Source organism: Gossypium hirsutum, chromosome A11 (genome assembly GCF_007990345.1).
Source record: "Gossypium hirsutum isolate 1008001.06 chromosome A11, Gossypium_hirsutum_v2.1, whole genome shotgun sequence".
NCBI classification, from domain to species: Eukaryota; Viridiplantae; Streptophyta; class Magnoliopsida; order Malvales; family Malvaceae; genus Gossypium; species Gossypium hirsutum.
Window position 1 is genome coordinate 107,100,764 of NC_053434.1, and position 24,836 is coordinate 107,125,599.

Here is a 24,836-nt window from a genome sequence, read left to right on the forward strand (position 1 = left end):
TATACATGAACCTTAGTCTAATATGTAATTCTATACATGTACTTTGATTTTGTGCAATTTTATACATGAAAATTTGATTTGATCCAATTCTCATAAAATTATTAATAAAATTATTGATATAAAATCATTTTATGTTTATATATTATATAAATGTATAACTATATTGATCTAATATAAAAATAAATGATATATTTATTTCTTTAAATGTGTATGATTGAATCAAAATTAAAATTTCATATGTACATTTAAATCACAATAAAAATTATATAATTACATTAAATTAAAATTAATATATCAAATTACACATTAAATCAAAATTTGTATATAATGTTAGAATTTTTCCCTTATTCAAATCATCAAATCTAACAGAAATCAAATATATAATTTCTAAAAGCATTAATAAAGTAAAGCACTTTTTCTTCCCCTTGAAACAAATTTATGAGAAAATGGATTTGGGAAGTCATGTCATGTCATGTCATTTCCTATATATTATTTTTTAAAATGTCCTAACTCATTGTGTATTGGAAGTCCACTTGATTTGTTTTCTTTACCAATCATACATTCTTTTCATAATCTAAAATATCCATAACCCAAATGAGTTCAACAAACCTAATTATAGTGGACTTGAGTATTAGAGTTCACTATGCCTATCCCTTCCCCCCTCTTCTCCCTTTTTCCTCTCAAAATAAAACCAAAACCAATGTTTTTTACACTGAATACTATTTTTTTTATTAATTAACTCAAATTAAATAAATTATTAAAACTTAAAAAATAAAATTCAATTAATTTTTAATCCGATTCAATGGTTCATAACAATTTAAAATCAATCAACCTTTTATTTATTATTAAATTAATATTCAATCAGTTTTTGATCTAATTAGTTTGACATCAATATAGTTTACACTTGAACTTTTTTACTTCATTGTTTATATTAAGTATCACCAAATATTTATACCCAACTAAATTCTTTTGTACTACTATTCTATATATATATATAAAGAAAAGGGTCATTAGATTTGTCCCCTTTTAGAAGATAATATAAAATTATAAAAATAAAGCTTCTTTTGCCACTTTCTCTCCAATCCCTCATTCATTCAGAAAAGAAAAAGGACTGAACTTTATTTTTTCAAGACTAAACCTTTACTTTTTAAAATCAATGAACTTATAACCTTATCCTTGTAAATAATGTTAGCAATACATTTTCATTTTATTTTGTTTCTGAAAACCACACTTCCAACAAAAGTTTATATATTATCCTAAACATACTTCATTCAAACAAATCATCAGAAAAGCCCAGTATAATTAAAATTTTAAATAATTGATTCTAATCAATTAAATTGAATATTGATAATAAATATTTAATAGGTTTAATCTCATTTAAATTAAGCTTAAAAACAAATCTTTATTTTTAATTCCATTGGGTTGAATTTAATTTAATTGGTGAGCAAAACCCATATATATATGTAAAAGGTCAAGTTGCACTAAAACTTTCTTCAAATACATCATGGACAAACCTATCCATCCATTTTCCATGGTCCCACTTCCCATTATCCAAGGAAAAAAAAAAGGAAAAAGAAAGAAAGAAAGCGAGTTCCTACCACCATTATTTTTTGGTCATCCTCCACTTACATATTAGAAAGATGAAGACACATCAATGGACCTTTGGAATTTGTTTTCCCTTGACTTACACCATGCCTATGGGGTACACATCAAAATAACTTTCCATGGTTTTTTTTTTCTTACTGGAAAAGACAAGGATGGAAAGGTTGCACTGACTTGATTGAAGTTGCTGGTCGGAGTTAGAGTTTGGATCGAAGCACTAAAAAGCCATTGCGAGTGAGCTAGGAGTGAGTTCTTGGCGGGTCATAATGTTGTTTTTTATCTTTACGAAGGAGTGTTTGATTCGGGTTTGACAATTGTTGGTGCATCAGGTTGATGTGCAGGGAAGATCGCAGATGCCAGTGATATCGGCACAATGCAAAGTGCCTTGGACTGAAGAAACTGCATGGCAGCTCCGATGTCTTCTTCCATCAGCTTAGCGACTTGCTGTTCAGTGCCATCGTTTGACCATTTCTCCCAAGCAGGCTGGGTTCCACCTCCTGCACCATCACCCTATTCATAGAAAAAAAAAAGAAAAAAAAAAGAGGGTAAAATCATGGAAAATAAAACTTAGAAGCCACGGCAGGTCTGAAAACGACAGTCAACTACTTGATCCAATAAATAGATTCGTAGAAAACGACCTGTCAAAGTGTAAGATAATGTACATTCATTAAGGCCGAAGCGATAAGGGATTAAGGCACCAACAAAAGAGATGCCTTAACACACAAGTTATTACATCTTCCTTAAGTACTTTTCATGCTTACTTGATAGTTTAGTACTTGAGGCGGAAAAATTCACTGACTTAAGAATTATGCTTATTCCGTATTACCTCAACGGATAGTAGGGGTACATCAGCAACAAGCTGAGCCACCGCACCTGCTGCACCGAGTCTGCTCATGCTCAGAACCTGTTTGAATATTCATCAAACTCGATGACATCGATACCATAAATTTGATGTTGAAAAAAAGGAAATAAACAGTAAGGCAGTTCACATTCTTCAACTATTCAAAGTAACAATAATGCAGTTCACATTCTTTACTATTCGAATAATAACTTATTTGTGGCCTTGACAGACAAGAGTCAATTTAGTCTAACATTGTAGCAGAAAGTAATGGCTTAAGGTCTTCATAGATGTCTAGGATTCAGCATACGGGTCCTACAAATTATCAAACAATTAATCAAAGTAGTTGAGGAACTTTTCGGTAGTGATGATGAGGTGTTTTCGTCTCGACTTCCTTTTACTTTTTGGGGCTTAAAAAAATGCGAATGCAAAAGCCACAATGACGATTTTGATGTTCTAAAAGCAACCTTAGAAGATATTTGAAACTTAAATACCTTTAATGAAATGATTCCTTTCTAAGCATAAAGACAAAAAATAAAATAAAATGAATCTTAGTTGATAGGGAGATTTTAGAAGTTAACACCTTAACTTGAAGTCTAAGAAACTTCACATAATCCACAATTTCATCAAGCATAGCGGCCCTATCCGTCTGCAAAATATTTAGTAATGCATCAGCAAGTAGGTCTGTTTCACTTTTCATATACCACGCAGAAGAACTGAATGGAGGAACCTTATTGCAGCTAGGAACCAACTCTTGCAAAGCCTTCATTCTTTCAGCTATTCTTTCTCTACGCAACTGCATTCACCAGAAAAACCATGGAGGTACGGGGAAAGGGGCAAAAGACTAGAAGATAAGGACTAAATAAACAAAACGGGAAGATTACCAGAATCTCTTTTTTTGTCCAAGTTCATTACTAAGAGGAAGAGGAACTATAAGTAGCAGCTCATAAAAGAACTTTTGTTATATCATTCCAGATTCTGAAATTAGAAATTGAGTTTACCCGCTCAGCAATACTGTGGGGATCCGTTGCCTGTCCTCGCCTAGCCCGTACCCTTGGACGGACGGCAGGTGGGTGCGGTGCCGCAGCAACTGGACCTGATGTTGGCTGGCTGTGAAATGGCTGCACCAGCATGTCACAGATTATGCAATCAAAATTTTCTCATTCATCGGAATCGCAGCATGCATAACATATAAATCTTGATAAATAGATTAGTGAACTCAATCAATTTTCACAAAGGTCTCACTTTCTTATTTCATTAAACCCAACAAGTCCAAGACAAGTCTACAACCATCGGAAACACAAGATTCCGGTAATCATAAACACAAAGAGCACATACGAACTAATAGTTCTCAATATCAGAAACATGACATGGAAAATCGATGCCTGATTAAATTACTACCATACACTTTGGGTTAAATTTTCAACATCAAGCTTTCTAAAGCTGAAAAAGAGCCGAAATAAGGCAAACCAAATCGAGGGTACTTTCTATATTTTCTCATAAACTTAGTGAAATGAAATAAATAAAAAAAATTCTAACAAGTACTTGCATGAGTTGGTAATGCCACACTAAAATAATCACAACATTCTCTTAAAAATTTCTCAAGCCAACGATAAACCCTTCACTTATGAAATTAACAAAATAAGAATTAATTTTGTTCCCCAAACTCATGCAAAAAATCTGGAAATTGAAAATAACACGGATATTTAAAAAAATGGCTTTAAAAAACTGAAAACCCCAAGCTAACTTTTGAAGCGTTTGCTACACACGCGCTAGCTAGTCACGTGGGAAATCTATCTCCGACAAAGATCATCACTGCATTGTTGAAAAAGACCACTCGAGTCTCTCTCACTTTTCACCTTTGTAAATTGTATAGGATGAGATGATGATATAATAGCAGAGTTCTCCACACGTGCACAAAACATTGTATCCGTGTCAGTAATTGCTTCCCTTTCACCCACGCTCTCCATTAAAGAGCGTGAAAGGCACGAATAATAAAAGGGAAATAATAATTAAACCCCTAGGTTTTCTCCAAATATCAAATATACCCCTGATTTTAATCATGATGAACCGTACAAAAAGGGCAAATTTTACAGTACAACCTTAAAAGAAAGAACAAAAAGGTAGTTCAATTCCAAATTTTAAATTTCTTTTGGTATATACTAAACATAAAAAAATATATGTTTTATGATAAGTTAATACATTATTTATAACAATATTATATCAGACATCATAATTGATAATTTTACTGATATTTTACCCATGAAAAAGTAGTCCAAATTAAGTTTCAAATGCTATAGGAAATAGGCTCCTTATAGGGCATCTTTATTAAGCACAAAGTCCAAAAAACTTTAGGGGAAAAATGAAAATATAAAGGGTATATCTGTCCCAAAAAAAGTTTTACCTGGTGGAGTTGCGGTGGAGGCTGAGGTGGCGGTGAAGCACGGATTTGCTGAGTTTGCATTTGTCCAAAAGGTGGAAACAAGCTTACCATATGCATAGAATCTCTCTCCTGCCACAAAGCAAAGTTACAAAAGAAAACACACACGCACATTATGACTGAATTACCCTTCTAATTTCTTGATGTTCATATATAAAGCATATAAATATAGAACATTAGAAAAAAAAATCGCTTTATTTTTCAAAGGAGGAACATCAAGTCCAAGTTAGGAGGAATTAGCAGTAGGAAAAGCCGACTTTAAGAAGGAAAAATTAGGTACAAAAGCGAAAATATTTTTCAGCATGAATTATGAAAAAGTAGTTAAAAAATAAGAAACCCTTGGAAATAATGCTTCTATTCCTAATATCCTACCATTGATAAATCTTCAAAAGAAATAATTGGTTCTACCATATGATTTCATGTCATTTTACCGTCAAAGAGAAACTTGTATCAACTCTTAAGTGCAAAGGGTATAAAAATTGTATAATAGCCCATATTTTAAAGAAAAGGGAAAGAGAAAGAAGACAAGTAAAAAGATAGGTTTAATAGATGGAAAGTGAGATTGATTGAATTTTCATACACTGATTCCAGAAACAGCAGAAGCAGCTGAACAAGAAGCATTGTTGTTGTTGTTGTCAACTACAACTCCATCTTCATGTCTTAAGAATCCATGTTCCAAATTCAACCCTAAAGGCATCATGCCTATTCCTCTAAACCCACCACCACTATCGCCACCACTGGCGCCAGTTGCACCACCACTTGAACCTAATTGCAACCCCATAGGCAAGGTGGCACCACCACCTCCGCCACCACCATAGCCTGGTGGTACTGCCAGGATCTGTTCAAAGAAATCATCACCTAACCCAGCTTCCTGTTGTTGATTACCTGCCATATTTAAAAACGCAAACACGCAAAGCAACTTCTTCTTCCCGGCCCTCTCTATTACTTGTATGTGTATGTGTGTAAAATAAGACTTTTTGTCTTTAGGTTTCACTATATATATAAAAGACGTGTTTCTCAATGTTTTAGACAGTGGGAAGAGATTTTAAAAACAGGGTTCTTTCTCTTTTCTTCTATTTTTGGAGTTTGATTATATTTTTTCTTGGTGGTGGGTTTTATAGAAAGTTAAGAGGGGGTTTAACGGGGTAACCAAGAAAAGGTGGAAGGGGTGTTGGTGAAGTGGGTGGCAGATCCGGAACCCGATAATCCGGAAAGGAAATTGTGGATTCCAAGAAGAATTTTCAAGGTATGGCCTTTTCACTTGGTGTTGGTTTGGTGTTTTTTTTTTTTTTGGTTTAAATGGATTGGAAACTGTGAGAGAGAGAGAGAGAGAGAGAGAGAGAAGGGTTTGAGTTTGAGAAGAGAAGGGAAGATGAACTGAAGAAAGTGTTTGATAGTGTGGGTTTGGGTTTTGAGTCTCCAACTTTGTGTTTAGTGAATATGGTAGAGGAGCTTTGGTTTGTGTTCTGAGGTATGGTTTTAAAGGAAAAATAATAATACCAAAGAAAAAGAGTTGGCTTTTAGGCAAAACTCGAATAGAAGAGAGTGGGAAAAGAAAAAGTAATCAAATGGAGTAATGATTGTGGTTTGATGAACTCCATTTTGTGTTGTATTATATATTAAATTTTTAATTCAGTTTGGAAATTAATAAAATTATGTTATTTTTATAAATTTAAAAAAATTTATATTTTTAATAAAACAATACTTGAATAAAATTTAAATTTAAAATATTAAATATTTAAACTTTTAACTTAATCACTTCAATTAACACTTTACTTGCTTTTAACATAAAACTTTTTATAAATAAATTTTTCAGGTGAACCACTAATTTACGGTACATACAATCCATGGGTTCTTTTTATTTATTTAAATATATAATGCAAGTTTTGTTTAATATATAAATCATAATCTTATTTTTTATAATTAAGATTTTTTTAAAATGAACTAAATATGATTTATTACTTTTTAATAAAAATAATTTATATATGTAATATTATATGTTACAATTATTTTTAAATGATTGTTGAAGAAAATAACAATAATTTTGTTTTTTTGGCCTCTTAAAAAGGACTATTGCTTGTATTTTCTTTGATTCATGAATAATTATTCCATATATAATGTTGAAATCAAAATAAATATGAAACCATGCTCAAGATGAGGTTTGCAAGCTTAATTCTATTCACTAAAAATAAAAATATATATGATTATGTAAAATTTAAAAAAATGAGTGCTTTCTTATAAAAATAACTATAAACAAAAATTAAATAAAAAAGAAAGAAATAAAATGCAATAAAAAAAACTCTAACATAATTAAGGTCTTGCTTGATAAAAGGTTAAAAATATTAGTAAAATAAAAATTAATATTTGCAACAACTTAATGTTTTTTTAAACATTTTTTATGACCCACAATAAAATTCAATTATTATTTTATTTTATTTTATTATTTAATAACTTAAATTCAACATTTAATTTTTTAATGCTTATTTTTTTATTTTATCAAACATAACCTGAATAATTACAACTAACAAATGAGGAAATATATATATATAAAACACTCCATGCGCAATCATTTATATAACACAACATATTTTATTTATATGCTTACCAATACTAATGAAAAATTCGTTAAAGAATAATATAAATGATTGCAAATTATTTTATTAAAAATTAAATATCAATTCAAAAATTTTAAAAAAAAATGAAACACATGCATAAATAATAGATGTGTTTTATAGAATTCATGCTATTTCTAAATAAATAAAAAATACATGATATACTAATGAGAACAATTAAGAATATTAATTAATATATATTTTTTATATAATTGTCCTATCCGATCCTTAAATAGGAGGATAAATTTCTTCTTGCATTGACAATAATATAGATATCATTGAGCTAAAATTTAATCCGAAAAAATATTAATTAATCTCTTGAATTATTTTAAATAATTGAAATTTAAATGTCAATTCAAATTTGAATTCAAATTCAAAGATAATTATCAATTGTTTTCTTTTGGCAAAAACACATTTTGAGTCTCTCTCAATTCAATGTTGAGCAAATCAATTCCTCTTTAAAAAATCGAAATCCTAGTTAATATTGAGTATGCCTCATATTTCAGTCAAATTTGAGAGATAATTTTTCAGTTAAACTTTGTTTATTTGTTTCAGTCAAATTCTAATTAGTTTAGATTATTTTATTATTATTTGACCTACAAATTTAGCTTATAAATAAGTTCTTTTACAACCTTATAAAATACACTCATTAAAGATTAAAACTCATAACACTTTTGGAGAATTTTATATTTACGTTTTGAGGGTTCGTTCTTTTCGAGTTTCAAGGATTAGTTTTGATCTCCATCTTTTTTACTCTTCGTTCTTTTGCCATTATAGTATAATTATCTTTGCCCGTGGTATTTTATCCACATTGGAAGGGTTTTTCCATGTTAAATTTGTGTGCTCAATTTCTCAATTTCTTTGATTTTTTTTGCTTGTTTGTTGCTTAATCAGTTTGATCCCCAACAAGTTGTATCAGAGTTAGTTTGATTTTCACAGATTAGCCCGTTCAGAGATGGTAGCAATAAGGTTCGACATTGAGAAGTTCGATGGTGTCATAAATTTCAATTTGTGGCAAGTTCGGATGATGGCAATTCTAATTCAGACCAGCTTGAAAAAGGTCATTACCAGAAAAAAGCCTGAGAATCTAGATCAGACAGAATGGAAAGAGGTTGATGAAAAGGCCTTGTCTACAATCTAGTTGTGCCTTGCGAATGGGGTATTGCAGGAGGTATTGATGGAGAAATCCTCATCTGCCTTGTGGAAAATGTTAGAAACTCTTTATGTGACTAAGTCTCTGACTAACCATTTAGAGTTGAAACAATGTTTATTTACATTTTGCATGAACGAATGTGAGCTTCTTAGAGATCACATTAGTCAATTTTTTACTCTTTTGAACAATTTAAAGAATGTTGAGGTTATGGTTGATGATGAAGATCAGGTTATGCTATTATTGTGCTCTTTACACTATTCATACAAGTCTTTCAGGGAGACCTTGATTTATGACAGAGACAAACTCTCATTCGAGGATGTGAAGGGTTATTTGTTGAGTAAAGATAAACTCGACAATGAGTTTGGTTTGGATATCAAGGCAAATAGGCAAGCTTCCATTTCGGTAACATCAAAGAAGCGAGACAAAAAGTGTCGTTATTGTAAGAAGTTAGGTCACATCAAAGCAAATTGTTATAAACTACAAAATAAAAGTGTTGGTGAAAGCAACGAGGAAAATGTAGCTAGTGCTATTGGTCGATGAAAGTAGTGATGATTTCTTGTTAGTGTCAACGAGCGAAAGCTCTGAACTTACGTCCGAGTGGGTCCTAGATTTTAGATGCTCTTTCCACATGTGTCCCAATAGAGAATATTTTTCCACATACAGTTCGGTTAAAGGTGGAGTTGTAAGCATGGAAAACGATTCATCAAGTAAGGTAATCGGTATTGGTACTATTAAAATTAGGATGCACGATAGGACAATTAGGGCACTTTTAGATGTCAGGTATATACTTGATTTACGAAAAAATCTCATCTCTTTAAGTATTTTAGACTCAAAAGGTTGCAGGATCAGCATCGAGTTTAGCGATGTTAAAGTGTCTCGTGGGGCTCTCATTTTGTTAAAAGATAAAATGATCGACATTCTTTATATTCTGGAAGGTTCTAGAGTTACTGGTGAAAACGGATGTCTCTCGTCTGTTACGGAGTTGAAGTCAACTCGATCGGAGAAAGAACAACTTGGTCATATGAGGGAAAAAGGTATGACCGTTTCGTTGAAGAGAGGTTCTCTTTTGGATGTAGGTTTTGAAAAGTTAGGGTACTGTGTTCACGAAAATCAGACCCGAGTTAGTTTTGATTTGGCAGTGCACAAGTCGAAGGCTAGAAGTCTCTCAACTTCTAAGCATAGATTCGACTCAATTAATTCCCTGCACAGTTCAAGATAGGTCCGTGGCGGGTTTTGGCAAAGATGACGTGGTGGAAATACGAGTTAAGGTGAAGATTTGTTGAGTATGCCTCATATTTCGGTCAAGTTTGGGAGATAATCTCCTAGTTAGACTCTCTTTATTTGTTTCAGCCAAACTATGATTTGTCTAGATTATTTTATTATTATTTAACTTAAGAATTTAGCCTATAAATAGATTCTTTTACAACCTTAGAAAATACACCCATTAAAAATTAAAACTCATAACACTTTTGGAGAATTTTGTGTTTACGTTTTGAGGTTTAGTTTTGATATCCATCTTTTGTACTCTTTGTTCTTTTGCCATTATAGTAAAATTATCTTTGCTCGTAGTTTTTTTTATCCTTTTTGGAGGGGTTTTTCCAGTTTAAATTTGTGTGTTTAATTTTTTAATTTCTTCCGCTATTTTTACTTGTTCGTTGCTTAATCGAGTCGATCCCCAATAGTTAATTTCAAAAGTGAGCAACTAAGGACAATTAATCATGAAAATTAATGTTTTGCATCAATTGTACATAATTTTGATTGATATAATAACAAATTAAGCCCTTAATATTTACATATGTTGTCAATTTGTTCTTGATTCTAAAACAATTATTTGAAAAATGTATAATTTTTTTAAATTTAAAAGAGTTCAAAAAGAATATATAAAAAACTTTAGCTTAGAAAATATATGCAAATGGATAGAATGTGTGCTAAATTTTTGTTAAGTCCAAAAATACCAAGAGAGGGTGAATTGGTACTTTAAAAATTTCTACATATTTTTCTAAATGATGAACAAAAGGAAGAAAAGCTTGGACAAATCAATTTATAGTGTTTGACCCGAATTTTCTACCTTCATTACCTTGGTATACCTCAACCGAGAATTTCCCAATTCATTATACTTGAATTATTACCTTTTAAGGAAATATGTAACCTTTAAAATCTCTATATTTTTCACAAGGCTAAGATAGAACCTTTCCTCTAGGTTTTATGAGTTTTCTAAAACCTTCTAGCTTTGGTGCTCATCTAGAAACCTTTTACAATCTACTCATGGTTTTATACCTTAAAAATCTTAAGTATGTTCTTTACAACAAAGAGAAGATGAGCAAACTAACAATGAACCTATTGTAGGTATGAGTTTGCAATTTGAAACTCTAAATACAAAGATTTGAGAGTGAAAAAGATATTACAATAAGCTTTCAATGAATATGTACAAGAGAAAATGAAGAAAAATAAAGAATTGAAGGTTTTTCTCTTGATTTCTACGTTTGGATGTTCATCTCTTGTATCTTGAAGTGTTCTTGATGTGTATATATAACAAAGAAAAAATTTATGATTGTTTTGATATCCGTTGAGATAGTTTCTAGTTGTTGGAAGCATTGCAGATAGACTTGTATCGATACAACTCATAATATGTATGGGTAGAAGGTAACTTATATTGGTAAAAGTCTCCTTGAGTATTGGTAGAAGTCTGGAGCAATGTTTGGGGTGCTCTCTAACTTGCTTCTATCAATAGAAGTTCCTCCAAGTATCGATATAGCTTTCCAAACTTGTATAAAATGAGTTTAAAACACTTTAAAATATTTTGGATTGACTCAAAAATATTTAGATAAATTTAAAAATTAAAACATGCTTTTAAGTACTTTTACAAATCTTTGAAATGTTTTGAAAATGTTTAACAAAATTTTTAATAATTATTTTACCAAATGACTTAGAGAATATAAATAAAAAATTATCTTAAATGTTGTTATATCAAAAGCTTGGAACATCAAAACAAACAATTTGTTACTATAGCAATCAAAGTTGTGTACATTTGACGAAATATGCTAATGTTGTGATTAATTGCCCTTATATGCTTAGTTTCAAAATTGATATATAAGAATTAAATTACTCCGATTTTTTCAAATGGACCAATTTGCTTAATATCAAAATTGAAAGAGATTGAATAGATGTTTTTTTCTTTTCTTTTATATATTATTTGGATCAAAATTTTAAATTATGAAACAAAATATTATTTTTAATTAATATAATTTTCAAGTGAAAAACTTGATTTAAGTTTTGAAAAATAAACCTCAATAACTTAGATAATTTTAAAGTTCAAGATAAATTATTTTTTATTTAAGTATATAAATATAAATATAAATAATTTAAAAATTACAGAAACATATCTATATTAGCAAACCAAATTTAACTCATAAATACATCACTTGAAAGATTTCGACTTTTACACTAATCCACTATCAAATTTGTTTTGTTGTCAATTTTGATTATCTTCTTCATCTCCGCCACCAAATTCCTTTTTTTTAATATAAACAAACAATTACATCAAAATACTATGAATAACGAAATTACTTTGCTAAATCAAATTTTAAAGTTATAAGCTCCCCGGGAGCTTCTTCTAAAACCTGAATACCCTCATTCCTGTCTGAAGCCATTTTAGCTAAGAAATCTGCATCTTTATTCTCTTCTCTAAGAACATGTCTTAATCTCCATTGTCCAATATACTCTAAAACTTGAAAAATTCTCCTTACCAAGGCAGAATTTGAAACTATCAGTGAATATATCACTTTATTGAGTTTTTGCCTGTGAGAAAGAATTAGACCTTCCAAGATCCCCCACAATTCAACATCAAACAATGAGCACTCTCCCAAATAGCGATCGTAGCCAAGAATTTACTCTCTATTATGATCCCTCAACACTCCCCTTATAGAAGCAAGGCCAACACCCGACTTAACCACCCCATCAGTATTCAAGTGACACCAAGTAGCTATATAGGAATGGACTAAATCAGTTACATGTTGTTCGGATGGGTTTTTCAAATAAGCCAAAGTATATTATTTCGTCCAACTAATAAAGATTTTTACAATCGCACGAAAGTTCCAAATTATCCCTTGAAAAATAAATAAACTTTTATTTTTCAGAGACACCAAGTAATCAATCAAAATAACCAAGAACAACTAATCTTAGGCATCCGAAAGTGCTCATTCAGTCCTTAAAAAAAAGTAATCTCTCATTCAAATGTTTAAAAATACAAAAATTAGAGTGGTCTATTTTAAAACTTATAATCATTGTTTTTTTTAATTTTACTTTCAAATAAAATTTAAAATAAATATAGTAAGAGTATTTATTGTTATTTTTAACTTCTAAAAAAATTATAACCTATAATTTTTTTACCTTTAAAAAATGTTTTTTGTTTTTTATTTTTGATGTGTTAAGAGATGATGGCAGAGCTGGGTGGTTCACCTTGTTCGTTACAAGGCGGAGAGTCACTGCAAAGAGTATTTCGAGTAGAAATGGTGTTAAGGTTAAGTAAGAAGGTTGAAGGTAAGGAGAGAGAGGGTGGAACCTCTTTTCTAGTAAAGTCAAAGGTTTTTATACTCTTAGCTATAGTCCCGAGGTGTTACGTGTTAAGTCCTTAGTGGTGGGTAAGGCACAAGTGGCCAAGTGGACCGCCAACATAAGCTTAGGTAGGGTGACAATTGGACATTATATTAATCACTACAAATGGTGTAACATCCCGAAATAGGGCCTAAACGGAACAGTGGTTGCGAAACTACAAATTCGAGGTAGAAAAATTTATTTTATTATTATTTTGAGGTTCATGATATGATTGCATGATTGTGTGAAAATTTCGTGATGAAATTCTATGCATAAAGTGCTTAAGTTGAGATTAGGGACTAAATCGAATAATTTGCAAAACTTGCATTCTAGAAGTTTTTAGTATGAAATCGCTTTGGAATATTAATTAGGAGGGTTTAAATAAAAATTTGACCAATTTCTAAGTTCATGGAAAAAATAGGACATGGATGGAATTTTTGAAAGTTTAATAAGGAAGGGCATTTTGGTTATTTGGATATTAAATGAAATAAAAGGGAAAAATAACACAAAATTCATCTTCTTCTTCATTAGCACGAAATTTCAAGGGTTCTCCATAGCTAGGGTTTGTTTCAAGCTTTCAAGCTCCATAGTAAGTGATTCCAAGCCCCGTTTTTAATGTTCTTTACGTTTTCGGAGTCCCGGTAGCTCGATAAAGCTTATGCTAGCAATAATTTAAGTTAGGGTTCATATTTGGAAAAATACCCATAGGTGAAAAGTGTTTATTTTGATGTTTTATGATAGAATATGAGATTTTAAATTATGTTAGACAACTTGTGCTACTCAGTTTTAAGTGGAAACGAGTAAAATGGCTTAATCGGTAAAAATACCTAATAGTCATAAGTATATGTTAGAGTGTGAATTTGATGTTGTCATAGAAGGGAAAATGATCAGCATGTCATAAAACATAAGAAAATAGGATGAAGTTTAAATTACGAGCCTTGGGAAAAAAGTGCAAATATGTGAAAGTTTAGGGGCAAAAATGTAATTCTGCCAAAGTTTGGGTCAAGGACTGTTTTGATAAATGTGAATATTAAATAAGTTAAATTTGCTATTATAGATCAAGAAGAGTGAAATCCGGGAGTAGATCGGGGAAAAGAAAAAGTAAAGGACTAAATTGTAAAGTTTAGTCACATTTTGTATCGAGGTAAGTTTACAGTAAATAAATGAAATATTCTTTTATTTTACATTATTATTGTCAATTTCTAGCATTTATATACTTATTTTCTTTGAATATTTAAAGTCGAATTAAAGGCGAAGTGACAGAGAAAAAGCATTAGGAAGCCCCGTTTGAACCTTAGGAATGTTAGGATATTGGGGTTGACAGGACAGGACAGGACAGAAATGAGCCATGTAAGTCCATATCAGATATATGGCTTTGGAGACAGGAATGAGCCATGTAAGCCCATATTAGATATATATATGGCATTGGAGACAGGAATAATTCATGTAAGTCCATGTCGAAGACATGGCATTGGCAGGATATTGATAGACAGGAACAACCCTAGTATCCTTAATATTCCGAGTGGTTCAACGGGTCATTGTACACGTTAAATTACAGTGACTTATCAGCAAAAGGGAAGGTAGATTATATTTATGAATAGTGAAAGGTCAGGTAAGAAAGAAGGTAAGTGAGTAAAGAAGAAGGTAGAAAATGAGAAGTAAATAAAGTTTATGAGGCTAGGTGACATTATGTATAATTATTCATTATGTTGAATGTTGTAATTTATTTGCTTGTAAGCTTACTAAGCCTAGTGCTTACTCTCTTTATTTTCTTTTTCTTATAGTTTTTATCAAGCCACTCGGGGATCGAAGGAAACGTCGGAGACCCGATCACACTATCGAAGAAATCACATTAGTATAGTTAGACGTTTCGTTTTGTGTATGGCATGTATAGGAACTTGGTTTCTTTTGATATGATATGATCAATGAATGATGTGTAAATACTTGCTAGTGATTAGCTAATAGAGTGGCTGATGATATACATGTTTGATAGTATGTATGATTAAGTAGTAACTATCACATGAAAACTAAGAAAAATGTGAAAGTAACTTAAAAACAGATTCAAGTATCAGAAATAACGGGATTTTGAAAAATCACAAGAAATTGTAGAGACATGGGTTGATGGTGAATAATATATGAAATTAAAGCTCGTTGTGTCTATTTTCAGATGGAATAAGCAAAACAAGTAAAGGTTTTGTATTTTATAGGGTATCTGAGTTTTGGTGAAATGGGGCCAGAGCGATTTCTGGATCCCCTATTCCAAATTTAGAAATTCACCATAAATTTTAAAAAAATAATTAGGTGGTGTACTTTATATGGTTAGAATCCTTATTTAATCTAGTTTTAATAGAAACAAACGGCATAGTCATATGATTTTTTTACAGAGAGAAAAGTGGTTCGTAGTAAGTAGAGGCCAGTGCAGTCGAATTCTGAAACAGGAGTAACTTTAACTAATAAACTGTACTAATTGGATAAGTCAAAAATTTTATAAAAAAATTAGCAGATAGATATATGAGTCTAGTTTCATGAAAAATTTACGGATCTTAATTTCGAGTTTTGAAACTCGAGAAATGAATTTTTAAACAACCATGATGCAGAAAAATAGTTTATTCTGAAAATTAAAATAAGTGGTTTAGAGTTGTTTAAAAGGTAAGATAAGTTTAGTAACACCTCAAGCTTGACTCTGGTGACGGTTTCGGGCGTGGGGGTGTTACAAATGGGACGTGGTAGTTGAGCTCAGAGATGGTAGTTAATGAGTGGGGTCTACACGAACACACACAAATGTTGAGCTGAGGAGTATTTCCAAGAGGTGTGTTCGAGCAGTAGGTAGGGCCCTCATGAGGAGTAAATCTGAGGGGTTGTCTCCAAAGAGTGAGGGTATCACAATTGGCCCCTAATTGAGACACTATTGGGTGTTAAGTTGTCTGAGGCATTAAGTGAAAATAACTTTGCTGCATTTGAATTTTAAAATTTGAAAGGTAGGGGCTTGCGCGTGGGGTATAGATGTGGTCTATGTTGCTTGAAGATGTATGTGTCACGAGGTTAAAACTTGGGTCTGGCAAACCACATGGCCTTAAGTGATTTTTTTGCTTCAAATTCGTCACAACCTTACTCTTGAAAGCGAGAATTCACAAAAAAAAATTCTCCAAGGCACTAAAATAAAGAGAACGTAAACACAAAAGACAAAGAAGTTCAAATCAAATAGAAAAGCTATAAGAAAGCAATAGCACACCTAGTGTTTGAGTAAATACTCTTAAAATTTTCTACTACTCAAGAATGAGGTACAATGGGATGATTGCAAATGAGGGGGAAGGCATTTGTTTGTAGCTAGACTCCTCCAAATCCAACAATATAATTTAAGTTACATCAACAGTCGAGAACTATAAGATGAGAGTCTTAAGGGATTAAACTCAATATAATCTTATTACTTAGGATTACAAATATTAACTGAAATAACTCAAATTTTACCGGAGTGTTTGAGATGTACCTCACTCATAGTGTTTACTTGATGTGACTGCCTAATTTGCATCACAACTTTTCCCCCAAAATTTGATACACAACCCATCTCTCACATAGATAATAGCCCCACTGATAACTCAACCAATGATTTACCCTAACAATTACATTTTAATAAATCATCAAAAAGAAAGCAATATTTAAATAAATTCTTTAGTGAAGAATTCAATAATTAATGGATTTCTTTTCAAAATATTAATTGGTAAATTTACTACTCTAAAGTTGATGTTTTCATCATCCAATGACAAAAGAAAAGTGGGAGAATTGGCTCAATATGTCCCCCCCCCCTTTCTTCCCTTTTTCTTTGTTTCATCTTCTCAGTTCGATTTTATTGAATATTTCTCTTAATAATAATTGAATGAAGCAACAAAGTTAACTCCCCAACTCCAACCCCAACCTGACCATTCTTTTTCAAGCTGAAATTGTATGATTGAAAGTAAATAGGATGTCAAATGATACTCCATTTCAATGATATCCTCTGGAAGATCCACTGTGTGGGCCATTAGGGTCAGGATCAGTGTGATTAATTTAGCCAATAATGCTAAACTTTTTTGCCCAAATCAAAAGTTCAATCTCACCCTTAAATCTTAATCCCAATTTTCTTTGGCAAACTCATAATTCAAAAGCTAAAACAGGTGGTTAGCAGCCGAATTAAGAAAATCAAAAAGCTTTTTGCTTAGGATACTTGGCCCACCAATGAAATTATTTACTGGAAGAGAAAAGAAAGTCAATGAGTGGGCTCATACTTACCCATCAGGAAAAAAGAAATAGAAAAAGAAAGGGAAGTGGGCTCCTATCATTATATCTTAAAAATACAATTGAGCGCTATGTCTGGGGCAGGCTAAAGTATGAACCAGTAATCAATCACAACAGATCCAACACCATGACCAAAATTATAATCTTTGGTATACTGGTAGCCTATTTATTTTTTAAATTAATGTATTTAAAGGTTAGAAATGAAACATATTTTATGATCAATTATTTATCTCTTTAAAATTATAATTATCGGTAATATACTATAATTCAAAACATCTAATAAGTAAGAATGAATTCATCAAAACAATCCCTACAAATCTTGAAAATTGAAAGCACAATTTGGAAGAAAACCCAATTTAACAACTCATGAAGTAACAACAAGTAAACTTATCCTCTTTTGCCTCATCTATCATTTAAATTTGAATCACAATCAAAACAACCTAATAAAAGAATAATCTAATTGTTGATATTTTAAATGGTCACCTTATAAAACAACACTACTAAGGGCTAGTTTGACAATGCTTTTGAAAAGTGCTGTGGAAAAGTTTAGTTTAAAATTTAAGTGTTTGGTATTATTGTCAAAAAGCACTTTTGAGAAATAAAATATCCATTTTAGACATGATATTATAAAGTAATAAATATACATTTAAATAATGTTCAAATTAATTAATATTATGATATTTTAATAATAATATAAAAAATAATTTTTTTATAACTTATTGTTAATATTTTAATATATAATATTAATTTTAAATAATTCTAAGTAATTAATATTAATTATTTATTAAATTTAATTAGAATATATAAACTATATTTAAATATTTAAATATAATCATTAATTATTTGTAATTAGATATTGACACAATTGTATTATTTTAAAAATGATTTTTTTTATTTTTAATTAATAATTTTAACACATTTATATTATTTTATTTTAAAATGTGAAAGAAATTTTTTTATTTCATAATTATTTCATAAAATCAAACAATCAGAAAATAACTAAAGAGAAGAAGAAGTATTTCACAAAAAAAAAATAGAAGAAGAAGAAAAGAGAGACTCACCTGTCCGAAGAGGAACATATAGAACCAGAGGAAAAGTAAACAAAAGAGAAATGGGGAAAAAAAGGGTTCTGCCGTCTTCGAAAAGAAGAAAAAAGAAGGTTAAAAAAGTAATATTAGGCCAAAAGCACTTTTGGCTAAGAAAAAGTGGCAAAATTACTGTTTTTTCATCTGTGAAAAAGTACTTATTTTAAGTTGAAAAATGGGCAAAAATGAAGACTATTCTTTAATGCTTTTAACAAAAAAACACTTTTTGGCAAAAGCCCATTAAACAAGCAGAGCCGAACGGAGCCTAAGTCAATTTTTTTTTAGTTTTGCATTTCTCTCCAAAGACTTCTTAGAAATAATCACTACCATTTTTACAATCTAAACACTATAATCTTAACAGAGGAGCTATTTTACACCTTCATCTAATATACATAACCATTTTTCATGAGGAGATAAAAAAGTAATTCTAAATATGGTATGAGGATTGTTATAAAAAAATAGGTGTGAAAAAATTATTAAGGCAGAATTTCAATGACATTTTCTTTAAATTTTTTATGCCTTTAGGATACAACAAAGTCTTAAAGCGTCCAAAAAAGAACAATAAAAATGTCTGATCATAAAAGTTCTTAAATATCTTTCACTAAATATTATGCCTTTACATAATACAACTATTCCCCCCCCTCCCCTTTTTTATACAATATTAAGGATAAGGGATGGGATAACACGATTTGAACCTGTGTGAAATAAGTGTCTAACAAAAGTTTTAACCACTGCTTAATTCAAGTAAAGACATGACGCCATTTTTTTTAACAATCTTATTATAAGTTCTGATCATATCTATTCTCAGAAAGCCTAAAACTACCTATAGCCCCTCCCCAACCCAAAAATAAGAGGATAATGTACTTCAACGCACTTAAACCCACGTCCTCCTACATTGGCAATAATGACCATATTAATCGGATTAGAACTCAATCAGCTAAATTATGTCCTTTTCAACACAACTATTTCAATGCAAAAAATATATTCCAACAAATATAAATAAAATATTAATCATAATAAAATTATTGCACTAGAATATAATATATATTTACCTAATAAAAAATTAAAATTAAATAAAAATAATATTCAATTTGATTCAAATTATCACCTTTTTTTAATTTATATTATATAAATTATCTAAACACCACAGTTTGGGTCAGTTTTTTTATTTTTCTTGTTAAATCCTACTTAGGCACCTTTTGGATGGACGGTAGCTATAGTATAGTGGAATCTTTTATCTCACAGTTACAATAATTAATCTCTATCGCCACCATTATTTTTAACCTTATTGGAAGTAAACTTACTAACATTACGCACCCTCAATTACCGCATCTAACAAAATACTCGGTATAGTTTAGATGGTAGGCAATTTATTCTAAAGCCTTCTTTTGCGTCTCTTGGAACAAACATTTGGTAATTGCATTCCAAGTAATTTTATTCTTTTCCCTGGCTGGGGTAGAGTTTTTGCTTAGCAAATTAGAGCATAAAGGTTTTTGAGGTAGCACTTCAGAGATGTAGAATTGGCTTCCTACCATATCAGTTGACAAGGATGGAACTAAAAGGAAAGCTAACAAGACGTATAGAAAATCCCACAGCATGCTATGGAAATGGCAGTGGTAAAATCTATCATTCCAGCAAATATGGCATGATTAAAGGAAAGGTTTAGTCAAGCAGTAGCCATTACTACCCAAGTAACCTAAAAACTAACATTGTTTCCATCAGTTAAACCAGAAATCATAGCACACTTTGGTCAGTTCCAACACATTCTTCACTATCTTTAGACTCTGCTTGTCTGCCTTGCTCCTATTGCTTCCCATTCAGGCTTACACCCCCACCGATCCTCTTTTGCAGATGCTCCAAGCTAGCCACTCGATGCAAAGAAGCTGTCCGCCCAATTTTGTTTCCTGTCACTGCTGATCCTTCAGAAACAGGTTGTATATTTTCAACTGAAGAAATATCTGCGAGTGCATTGTTGATTCTAAGGTCATGAGTGGATATCGAATCGTTAGCAGCAGCCTGATAAAGGGTATGCTTTGGACCATCTTCCTCATAAACTGCAGCATCCGTTGAAGTATCAGAGGGACATCCATCAAATGATGACATGCTTGGTATCTCAGGTAATGCATGGAACACAGGGTTCAAACCAGTAGTTCTTTTGACTGCCTCTTCAGCCATTTTTACCTATATAAAGAATTCACCAATTGAATTAAGAACTGTGTGCTCATCATGTTAGCCACTCACAGCTTTCAGCATTTAAGCAAACTTTTCAATCAGGTATGAGCTTGCAAGATCTAAACAATCACCCTAAAGAAAATTCAAATATTCAATAACTTACCTTTGCTTTCAATGTTTCAACATCAGCTTTTAAAATTCTGTTGTTAACTGCTGCTTCATTGTACCTTTGACTAATGTCAGTCAAACTCTTCAATAAGTCTGCATTTTCAACTCTTAATTGAGAAACCTACAGTAAATAATATATTAGGATATCCATAACTCAAAGGGGAATGCAAGCAAATAGGAAAAGGAAAGGACAATATAGAAAGGGCAGGGAAAAGCACCAAACCTGTGACTCAAGTTCTGTCAAATGGGCCTGTTTTCTTCTTCTAGAACGCCTAGCAGACTCTCGATTTGAAAGCATCCTGAACCACCATATGGATGAGTTGGTGGAAATAGAACACAAGAAAGTAAGTATTTGTAGGATTAATTTGCTCCATTAATTAACAGGCCAAACATTTTCAAGAACTTAAACGGAAAAGTTCTTAATATCAAATGGATCTACCGTAGTATTCATTTTCCAAAATTGTGACATGCAGGACGTAGTAAAATATCTGCAACTTAAAAGAAGAATCAATGGTTACCTCCTTACACGTTTTACATCAGCAGGATCCATGTTCTCCGTTGTTTCATTTTCACCTTCAACTTCATCCTCGTCCGACTGTTCTTTTGACGATCCAGTACTTGTGCTTGGCCTCACTTGAGCTCTAAATTTTTTCTGTCCACTGGGAAAAGAAAGAACTTCAGCCACTGCATTATCATCCTTGTCACCGGCTCCTGAACATTCAGTAAAACAGGAAAACAATACATAAGATTGCATTACACCAAACACTCAAATGCACATGCCACTGTGAAAACTGTTAAAGAATAAAAAAAGAACAACTGCTTATTAGAAGCTTCAGTGATGAATTTAAACGTCTGGAAACAGTTTTGGATCCCAATTGTGGAGTATTAGATGCCTGTGACCCCCTGTCGGCTCTAGTAGCAGAGTCTTGAGGTTTTGCAAAATAAGCCTGCTTGAAATGCATCTAACATACTCAGTCAAAAGTTCTAAGAGCAAAAGTGATTAACATAACTTTTAACAGAGGACAATCAATTCAACATTGAAAAGATGCACAAAAGATTAAAAATTACAACCATGGGCAATTTCCAGCTAGTTATATAAATATGTTGGACAGGGATGTAATATAATATGTATTGGATACAATAAGAGGAGCAAGCTAAATACAGCCCATACCTAACTAATCTCCCGCTCTTTCTTTGTCCTACATGGAGTTTTAAGGAAAAACACACTTTTTCTTACACAAGAAAATACACTCCAAAAATAATTAAAAAAAGCAGACCAACCAAATTTATTCCAATTTGGCAATTTCCAGAATCAAGAGGGAAAGAAAATCCACTAACCAATCAAAAACACAAAAAAGAAAGAAAATTCTAATACTAAAATTAAGCTTCTCAATGACTGTTAAGTCTGATGGACTGATATCAACAGGCCAGAAACAAGACAAATAAACCAACTTAACTAATCAGTAAATGACGTTTAAACATTAACCCTTTAGCAAAAGGAGAAGCAAAATAACATTCAAAACAAAACCTTGACTTTCAGACCAAAGCTACACTGGTCAAAACACCCTTGAAAATACAACCTTTCTGATTTTACAACATAAGTAGATTTTTTGAACTGACAAAGGAACCAAAATGTAATTAAAAAGAATCAAAATCCAGACATACAAGTTTCCCTTCAGGTTTTCTCAGATACCAAACATAACCCAGAAAAAGAATCCCATCTTTTTTCAAAAGAAAGGAAAAAAACATTAGAGATCTAAACCTTTCCTTCATTATCCTCTATTCACTACACCTTTTTCTCATCACCCAACTACACACAAAAAAGAAAGGGTAAAAAAGAAGAATGTAAAAGACTTACCATTGACATGGCAACAGCAGCACAAGCCAAGTTAAGTTTCTTCTTAAGAAAAGCCTGATAATCCTCTACATCTGCAGGAATATTGTCGTGTTTATTATTTTCAAAACACCCATTCTCCTTAGCTTCCTCCTCTTCGTTATCTTCACCTTTCTTATCAACTTCTTCTCTAAGGAACTGCTGAAAAGCCCACTCCGAAGCACTACGGTTCATTTCAGAACCGGGGCTTTTGTTTTTATCGTCGTCGGGGGCGGAAGAAGACCAGAAATGGTCGGGGATTTCTTCAACGGAGAAAACTCTATCCATTGTGTGATTGGTTGGGTGGTTTGCGGGCTTTTTCGTCGTTTTATGCATCTGCTGATTCGGATGCTTGTCAAATAGATTGGGATTTAGAATTTATTTAATTATTTTTAAATTAATATGTTCCAATGTGGGCCAATTCAATTTTTCTAAATGGATAAGGTGAGGGAAGTTTTGGTGTTCTCGTTGCTACAATTATTTTGGTGCAACCCTTATTTGGATAATTTTTTAAATTTTAAAATTACTCATAATCTTTCTCCATCTCATAAATAGGAGAATGATACGTTTTAACGTACTTAAACTCATATAGTAGCAATGTAAATACTAATTGAGCTAAGATTTAATCTACTCAAGAAACATTTAAAGATAAAGAAAATAGATAAGTTTACTTAATATAGATCTAAATAAGGGAATTCATGTATAATACAGAATTTAACATGTCATATTCAAAATTATAATGTGAAATAGGGATCAAACTAAATTGGTTTTTTTTTCTCCATACATGAATAAGTTGTTAAAGTTACGATTTAATAAATTTGTTGATTTATTGAAAATAAAAATGGATATGAAATTATATAAAGGACATAACTACAAATATCTTCCATTCCATGATTGTTAGTTGCAATTTGGCAATTTGCAAATGTATATTGTAAAATGTAAAGTGATGTTTGGGATAGCGGCAATTTGCTATTATATATTTTAGATGTTAGTGATCTTATACTCCACCAAACTTATCACTCCTTTCCAAAATATCTTCAATTTACTACTATATTAAAACCCAAAAATAGAATTTTTTTTTCTCATGAAAACTTAAAAGCTCTCCTTTAAATTTGAAGATGTTTTAGTTCGATTAGTATATGCATTATTGTTAATGTAGAAGAACGTGAGTTCGAGTGTATTAAAGCATATTATCTTCCTATTTATAAGTTAGAGAGAAGCTATGAATAGTTCTGAACATTATATCAAAAAAAATAAATATGATTAGAGGAATTGTTTGAAAAAAATTACAGTAAAAGGACATTGCAACCCAAAATTCCACAGGTACCAATTAGCAACCCAGAGAAAGCTGACCTGGAAATTTCAGGACATATCTGTTCTAAAATAATATATTTTAAAATATATTTTACATTTTTAAAAAAATTATTATTATTTCTTTCGAAAACGTAAAGTGCATGAAAGAAACTTGAGGAAAATCTACTACAAAATTCCCATTGGATAGGAAGGCAGCTCCTTTTGTGAATAATTATTGAACTGGGCCGACCATGGGCCCCATTGTACCAACCGAAACCTTCCCACGTCCTCTACGTCCCCTTGATATCATATTCGTAACAGCTAAGTTATTCGTTTAATTTCTGAAATATCCGAACAAGTTAAAAAATTATTGATATGGAAGGACAAAATAAATTTATGAGAAATTAGTTAAATATTTAAAATGTGTAATGGAGTTATTTTTTTAAGGTTTTATTTGTTCTCTCTATATTTTAGTGTGAAAAAAATATAAATAAATAAACTATAAAACTCTAAAGATATAATGAAACTCATATTTATGAATTGATTATAAGTTAAAATATGATTAGGGCTCTTATATGTCTTGAACTTGTGGTTAATATAATTTTTGAAATATTTTCTAATTTTTTTATAGTTAGAAATTAAAAAGAAATATTTTCTCAATTTTTGTTATAGTTATTGCTGCTGCCATGGGCGAAGTCAGGGGGGCTAGCATGGGCCCCGGCCCCCTTAAAATGT

At 31.3% G+C, this 24,836-nt stretch overlaps 2 protein-coding genes across 3 annotated transcripts; both read right to left on the reverse strand.

The window, feature by feature from the left end:
* Positions 1 to 1,458: 1,458 nt before the first annotated feature.
* Positions 1,459 to 6,469, reverse strand: LOC107889548 (transcription factor UNE12). Its single transcript, XM_016814019.2, has 7 exons — positions 5,461 to 6,469; positions 4,845 to 4,952; positions 3,442 to 3,561; positions 3,171 to 3,236; positions 3,024 to 3,089; positions 2,429 to 2,506; positions 1,459 to 2,112 (listed from the first exon to the last, which is right to left on the reverse strand). The coding sequence occupies exons 1-7, from the start codon at positions 5,770 to 5,772 to the stop codon at positions 1,885 to 1,887; spliced, it is 978 nt and encodes a 325-aa protein (XP_016669508.1). The 5' UTR covers positions 5,773 to 6,469; the 3' UTR covers positions 1,459 to 1,884.
* Positions 6,470 to 20,195: 13,726 nt separating this feature from the next.
* On the reverse strand, positions 20,196 to 23,168 carry LOC107889536 (light-inducible protein CPRF2). 2 transcript variants are annotated; one of them, XM_016814008.2, is made up of 6 exons: positions 22,794 to 23,168; positions 21,753 to 21,882; positions 21,454 to 21,646; positions 21,159 to 21,234; positions 20,931 to 21,056; positions 20,196 to 20,776 (listed from the first exon to the last, which is right to left on the reverse strand). In XM_016814008.2, the coding sequence occupies exons 1-6, from the start codon at positions 23,142 to 23,144 to the stop codon at positions 20,399 to 20,401; spliced, it is 1,254 nt and encodes a 417-aa protein (XP_016669497.1). In that variant the 5' UTR covers positions 23,145 to 23,168; the 3' UTR covers positions 20,196 to 20,398. The 2 variants fall into 2 exon arrangements, with proteins under 2 accessions (XP_016669497.1, XP_016669489.1); XM_016814000.2 differs by having other exon boundaries at positions 21,753 to 21,885.
* Between the last annotated feature and the right edge of the window lie 1,668 nt (positions 23,169 to 24,836).